The 6896-nt window shown below is 36.7% G+C and overlaps 1 protein-coding gene across 1 annotated transcript; it reads left to right on the top strand.

The window, feature by feature from the left end:
• Positions 1-788: 788 nt before the first annotated feature.
• On the top strand, positions 789-5834 carry LOC104545364 (protein FAM171B-like; the record flags this gene model as incomplete). Its single annotated transcript, XM_010190489.1, has 5 exons — positions 789-795; positions 2325-2558; positions 3264-3356; positions 3645-3803; positions 5603-5834. Coding segments are annotated over exons 1-5 (725 nt in total), but the record flags the coding sequence as incomplete, so codon positions are not given.
• Positions 5835-6896: the final 1062 nt, after the last annotated feature.

Raw genomic sequence — 6896 nt, 5'->3', positions numbered from 1 at the left:
TTTACTAACAGCTACAGGATGAAAGTAGTGATTTGCAAACCCTTGCGTTTTCATTAGGTGTTTTGTTAGCAGGAAATGGAAAAATACATATCGAAAGTGTGAAATGATTGAAAGAAAGTGTCTTTCTGAGTACATTATAGGTTTTAATTTTTTTTACTTATTTCAGCTGTTAATACAAGGCTCTTTTTCTCCTGACTTGATTTCAGCTTTTAAAATACTAGTTTGTGCCGGGCATTTCTGGTATTGGTTCCTACTGGCATGAGCTTGATTTTTGTACTATTGGATTTCTTAATTTTTAAATACCATTTAATGAGATACTCCTGGCTTCAGAGTAATTACAGGATCAGAATATGGTACACAGTCTGTTTTCCCTCATCAGTAGCCTCTTACATAGTCATAGGCCAACGACAAATGGCCTGTCTTACGAGTTTTGGAAACCACTGGAATCATGCTAGTGTACATGTAACTGGATCCATGTCTGGAAGATCTGTTTAGCAGCCATAATTCACTTACATGACATAAGGTTATAAGATTATTTTATTACGTAATTTAAAAATCCTCTAGCGACAGCAATTTAAAAGCAATTTTATTTTTGGAATATCATGCATAAGGAAAAAAAAGAATATTGTTCTAAGATTGTGTGTTTTCTGTTTAATTTGGCCAGATATGTTTGAGTATCACTGTTGGTTTTTTGTTCTGGGTTTTTTTTTTTTTTGAAAGTGTGTGAAGTGTGTGAAAGCACAAAGATACGTAGATTTTTCTGTAACACTGTAGAGAATCAGACTGGCATGGCTGGTAAGTTTTTGCTGTGTGTGTGTGATAAATAGTAATAAACTGAGGCCAGTGTAGCTTTTGTTGTGTGCAGGTAATTTTTTTGCTTGAATGTATGGTATGCTTCATGCATACAATAGATCTAAAGAAAATTTACTTGTTTCAGAAGTGCCCCACTTGGATGTCTCCACAACATACTAGTTTTTTTTGACGAATTGCACTCATCTTCTCTAGGCCTTTTCATTCAAATCAAGGTCAGTGGTAGTAATCTCTTGGTGCAATGTCAATCTCAATTACAGAGGAGATGAAGTAATGAAATTGAACTACAATTTTATATAGTTATATTTCAAACAAACTTAGCCTGACATTTGACCTAAATAGAAATGTATATTCATAATTCATGTATTTGAATATTTAGGTATACAGTAGTGCAGTGATGTTGAATAGTAATATACCTGTAACCATAATACTAGAAAATTGACGGTATTTGAAATTTTTTAAACAGTGGTCCATAGATATTTTAATTATAATAACTAACTAATACTAACTTAATTTCACACTGGAAATAACATGCAATTCTATCCATTTTCATGTACCCACTGTCTATTAAAAGATTCCTTAATAGTTTATTTACAAGCAGGGAGAGAAATTGAATGTCACTCGGAGCATCTTGAGACTTAATATTTTAGAATCATAGAATCAAGTATCAAGTATCATAGAATCAAGAATCATAGAATGGTTCGGGTTGGAAAAGACCTTAAAGCTCATCCAGTCCAACCCTCGCCATGGGCAGGGACACCTCCACCAGACCAGGTTGCCCAAAGCCCCGTCCAACCTGGCCTTGAACATTTCCAGGGAGGGGGCATCCACAGCTTCCCTGGGCAACCTATGCCAGTGTCTCACCACCCTCACAGTAAAGAATTTCTTCCTAATATCCAGTCTAAATCTACCTCTTCCAGTTTAAAGCCATTCCCCCTCGTTCTGTCGCTACCTGCCCTTGTAAAAGGTCTCTCCCCAGCTTTCCTGTAGGACCCCTTCAGGAACTGGAAGGCCACAATAAGGTCTCCCCATAGCCTTCTCTTCTCCAGGCTGAACAACCTCAATTCTCTTAGTCATGCCTCACAGGGGAGGTGCTGCAGCCCCCTGATCATCTTTGTGGCCCACATCTGGACCTTCTCCAACAGCTCCATGTCCTTTTTGTGTTAGGGACCCCAGAACTGGACATAGTACTCCAGGTGGGGTATTGCAAGAGGATACTGCTCAGTCACTGTGATTATGATCTCTGCAAGACATTAGGTATTGTAAAGGAATGTCAGATCCTCTAACAGTAAAAAAGTACTGTTTAGAAGTTGTAATACAGAAAGGTGAAAACTGGAACAGCAGTATAAATCTGGTGGGAGATGGCAGATTAAAACAAGATGTCTGGATGCGTTTGGTTCCTTTATAGTAATTTTACGCAAGTAAAAGAAAATGTCATATCCCACAGTCTGTAGACATTAGGTTCTCTGTTTTTAGAAATTCAATGATGATTCTGGTTTTTTTTCTGTTAATAGGATCTGTTTTTACGTTAAAAGTTCAAGTAAATGACATCATCAGTCACCAGTACCTGCGACAAGCCGTTGTAGAAGTGTTTGTCAACTTCACGAAGACAAATTCTACTCTTACTGGAAACAATGGAGCAGTATTAATAAAAGTTCCCTACAAATTAGGGTTAAGCTTAACTCTCGTATCATACAAGGATGGCTACATGTTAACACCTTTGCCTTGGAAGACTGGGAGAATGCCAAGTATGTAAGCCTCTTACAGTCCTATTATTAAACTGTATCTGTTGGTAATTAAATTTCTCTCATCCTCTGTCTGGGTAGTTACTGTCAACTAAAAATGACTGAATAGAGTCAGGCAAGGGAGGTGGTGCCTGTCAATGTCAATCATGACATTTGGTGAATGATACGATAGACTTGTCAAAATTCTTATTAGTGTAAAACAGAAAATAGCCCTTTTAAACTCTATGGCAATACTGTAAGTATATTCTGAAAAATTGTTTATCTAGTCTTAGCAAAGGGCTGGTAATGTGTTTTGACAAAAATCATGTTGTCTTTAGTGATTTCTGGGATGCTAATGCTTTGAGTCCTCTATATCAGGTATAACCTGTTGTTTAATAGCTTCCTTTCAGCAGTGTTTCCTCACAGGTTTTCCTGTTTAACTAGTGCATGCCCTTAGAAAAGTTACTTTTTAAAAAAAACAAGAAAATTAAGACTCTTAAGAATTCTAGCCACTTGTTTGTCCATAGAAGGCATAAGACAGTAGCTAAGAAACAATGTCTTCCTAGCTAACCAATAAAATTCCTGCTCTGGATGACAGGAGTAATTTATTTAACCAGCCTTCATATGCTTTCGTTTTTTAACTGCTCTATTCACTATTCCTTCAGAATCTGAGATCTTACAGGATTTTCTTGAGTTGCACAGTGTAACAGATACTATGACTTTCCACAGTATACTCGTCTGTGACACTTTCATTATTCCCACAAAGTCAAGCTAATATATGGCTGTTTGAAGATACTGTCTTAATTACTGGAAAACTGTCTGGTAAGTTTAGTGTATGCAGACCATAATCTAAACATTTCGTGATAACTATCTGTACACATACAAAAAGAAATTAAGCAAGTTCATATTCTCATGTAATATCTATTTGTGCAAAGCCAGGTTTGCAGTTAATTGTGTTAGCTGTATGTGTTGCTGTGACAAGTGCTAGACTAGAAGTACACAAACTGTTGAGAAAATGGGTGAAACTAGGTTGTTGTGCTAAATGGAGTTCTGGAAAGTAATAAAAACACTGTGTGTTACTACTGCTAAAACAAAATATTATTTTTTTAGATGCCAAATCTCAACCAAGTGTTCAGTTCCCAAAATTTTTAATAAAGCTTCCAACAAATCAGCATATTACAAACATTACAGCCTACCTGACAGTGCCAGAGCAATTTTTTAAGGTGGACAGCTTTCTCTATACAACAGGTATTCTTCTAAATAAATCAGGTATGTAAAAAAGTTGTTTAGTAATATTTTTATATGAAGATATCTTCAAATTATAATGTATATGAGTGTTCAGTGTTTCAGAAGAATGTGCTTTAATTAAAAGGGCCTGAGCCAGATTCCATTGCTTTAAATCACACAGCTTTGTTCTGTAGGAGTAAGCTATAAACACATCAGGTAAGTAATTGATGTCACTCTTTATCTTGTTCCCTGTAGTATAAGAACATAACCTATCTTACTATACTGAAATATTCCTTCAGAGTCTGCTTTATATAGATGGGGTGGGTGGGTGTGTGGGTGTGTGTGTGTGTGTGTTCAGGATTTCATAGGCCTGTGGAACCGATTTAGTAAATGCCTTAAAAATATGGTTATAGCCAGAGTGTAAACTAGGTGAACCCAAAGAAATCAGTGAACCTGCAGTTTAACTTCAGCTGTGGGGTTTTCTGCATTTGCACTAGGATGCTCTAGACTCTTGACACCTAGCATAAAGATTGTGTGGAAGCTCTAGTTTGGCTCACAGGCAGTTGATTTGTGTAAGTCTGTTTGAAACAAAATAGTTACTGTGTATACAGGATACAATTGTTACAATGTTTTCTGTGCATCTGTTTCACTGGAAAAGCGGTAAGTGGTTTCATGAGTCATAGCTGCTCATGTGCAGCTGGATCTTTTGTCAAGTATTTGTCATTCTGTCAGATGTTTTTCTATCTGCATAAATACAGTAATCTCTGGTACTGTGTGCAGTTCCATCTTTTGTGCTTTTCTTTGTGTTCCCAGTAGACCTGAAGCTGTGAGGCTCTTAAATTCATTGCAGTGCATGTGGAGGCTGCTACATGGCTTATTTGAACCTGTCATGCTTTCTTCTCAAATTTTCATTGAATTAAAATCATCATGTATATTGATATCTTGACCTACATATTTTAAGACTTTTTTCTTATCTATATTTTACCTCTTTAGATGTAAAGCATAAGAGAATAAGTAGTGTTTCTCCCCTTCGGGTTTTCCTTTCAATCTGTCTGGCATGTGTTTTAAATTATTCATATACTCCAGAAGGAGTAGAGTTCCTTTTAGGGCAGGTGGAAGCTAATTGATATCTGATGCACCAGGAATTTTCTTACAATCAGCTTTTAACAGCTTGCACAGATTTAAGATAATTCTGGTACTTACTAATTCTGTTTCAGCTTTTTTCACCATCCTGTCATGTTGTGTATTCTGAATTATTTGCAAATTAGTCTAAGGAAAACAAAGGAAACAAATTTTCGGGCTACATTGTAAACCTTTATATCTGCAACATATCCTTTGAGTGCTTTGACAAGCCTAATGATTAACTATTCAGTTAATTATAACTGCCAAATTAACAACATTTCCTGTAAGAATTAACTTTCCTAAGAGGACTGTTCAACTAAGGAGAAATGCAGCAGTAATATTTGTATATGTCTTCAGTTTGATTCAAAACTATCTATGTTGCAGTTATAAAAAGATTCTTACATTGTCTGTAACTCACATAACTTAATTACAAAATAGATAACCTATCTGAGAGGGAAGAACCCTTCTTCCCCTAACCCAAGCCTAGTCAACATTGAACTTATATGTCAAAAGTAATTTCTATAGATTTGGTAGAGAAATGACTGATTTTTATTTTAATCAAAAGATTTTAAAAGTCCAGAAAAGTTGTTGATTTTGATTTAACCAAGTCAGGGACAGCTGTCTTTAGTTATAATGAGGATAGATTCTTAATTCTAAATACATTTTTGAAAAATATCTGTAATTCTCTGTTCACAGTATAAGATGTTTTTCCCATTCAGGTTTCAAAAGCATGGAATTAGCTCCTCTTGCTGCAATATGTGTAAATGTTTTTTTGACTGGAAAGGAATTAAAAGTAAACGGTCCCATTCAGATAATACTTCCGCTTACCACAAGTACTGTAAAATCAGGAGATGCTATACCTGCATGGACATTTGATATGAAAACTGGTAAGTGGGCTAAGTTATTTGTTATTCTACCTTTCAGCACACATAGTTCTGGGCATATGACACTGTATGTCATGGAATAGCGATGGTACGAATGCATGGCGTGAGGTCAAATAGTCACAGATTTATAGGCTTTTGATGGACTAGCTTGAATTGTTCAAAGGAATTTACCTGCTCTCATTAGTTCAACTAGCTTTGGTAAAATTCATTAGCATTTCCAAGGGAGGGAACATACATCTTAGGTTATGTTAAGTTTTAAGCCTAGTAATTTTGTGAATGCCTTCTTAAAACAAGTAAGAATTGAAGATTTGGATGCCTTGTTTCCTAGAGTGTAGCTCTAAAGATCCTTTGATACTAAAACTAGAATAGATATTACTTCAGTTAACAAAAGCCATTCAGAAAGTTAATTTAAGGGAAAATAAGAGTTATCAAAGGGAACAATGTAGTTCTTACAGTGTGTGTGGAAAGAGGAGGCTGGGGATTAGACATTCTAAACCTTTTGCCATCCCTTTGTGTCTAATTTTAGTTAAGAGCGAGTAATGAGCTACATACACTTATCCCATTTAGATGTCCTGTATTTGGTGTGTGTGCATCGGTGCACTCATTGTCTTACATTGTAGGCTAATACTTTCCATCACTCTTCATCTTGAAATACGCCAAGTGAGTGAGGGGGTTAAATGAGGTGTCTTACTCCTTATTAAGGCAAAAAGCTGTTATTCAACAATTGGAAGTATGGGAAAGGATACCAACAAAAACCCATTTGTTTACATCACAGAATCACAGAATGTTAGGAGTTGGAAGGGACCTTGAAAGCTCATCCAGTCCAACCCCTGCCAGAGCACGATCACCCAGACCAGGTCACACAGGAACACGTCCAGGCGGGTTTTGAATGTCTGCAGAGAATGAAACTCCACAGCCTCTCTGGGCAGCCTGGGCCATGCTCTGGCACCCTCATAATGAAAATGTTTTTTCTTATGTTCACATGGAACTTCCTATGCTCCAGCTTGTACCCATTTCCCCATGTCCTGTCATTGGACATCAGAGAGAAGAGCCTGGCTCCTTCCTCCTGACACTCGCTCTTTACAAATTTCACCCCTCAAGTCTCCTCTTCTTTAAGCTAAAGAGACCC

Source organism: Mesitornis unicolor, unplaced genomic scaffold (genome assembly GCF_000695765.1).
Source record: "Mesitornis unicolor isolate BGI_N332 unplaced genomic scaffold, ASM69576v1 scaffold16248, whole genome shotgun sequence".
NCBI lineage: Eukaryota > Metazoa > Chordata > Aves > Mesitornithiformes > Mesitornithidae > Mesitornis > Mesitornis unicolor.
The sequence above is the reverse complement of the archived record's forward strand: the minus strand, read 5'-3'. Positions and strand labels throughout refer to the sequence as shown.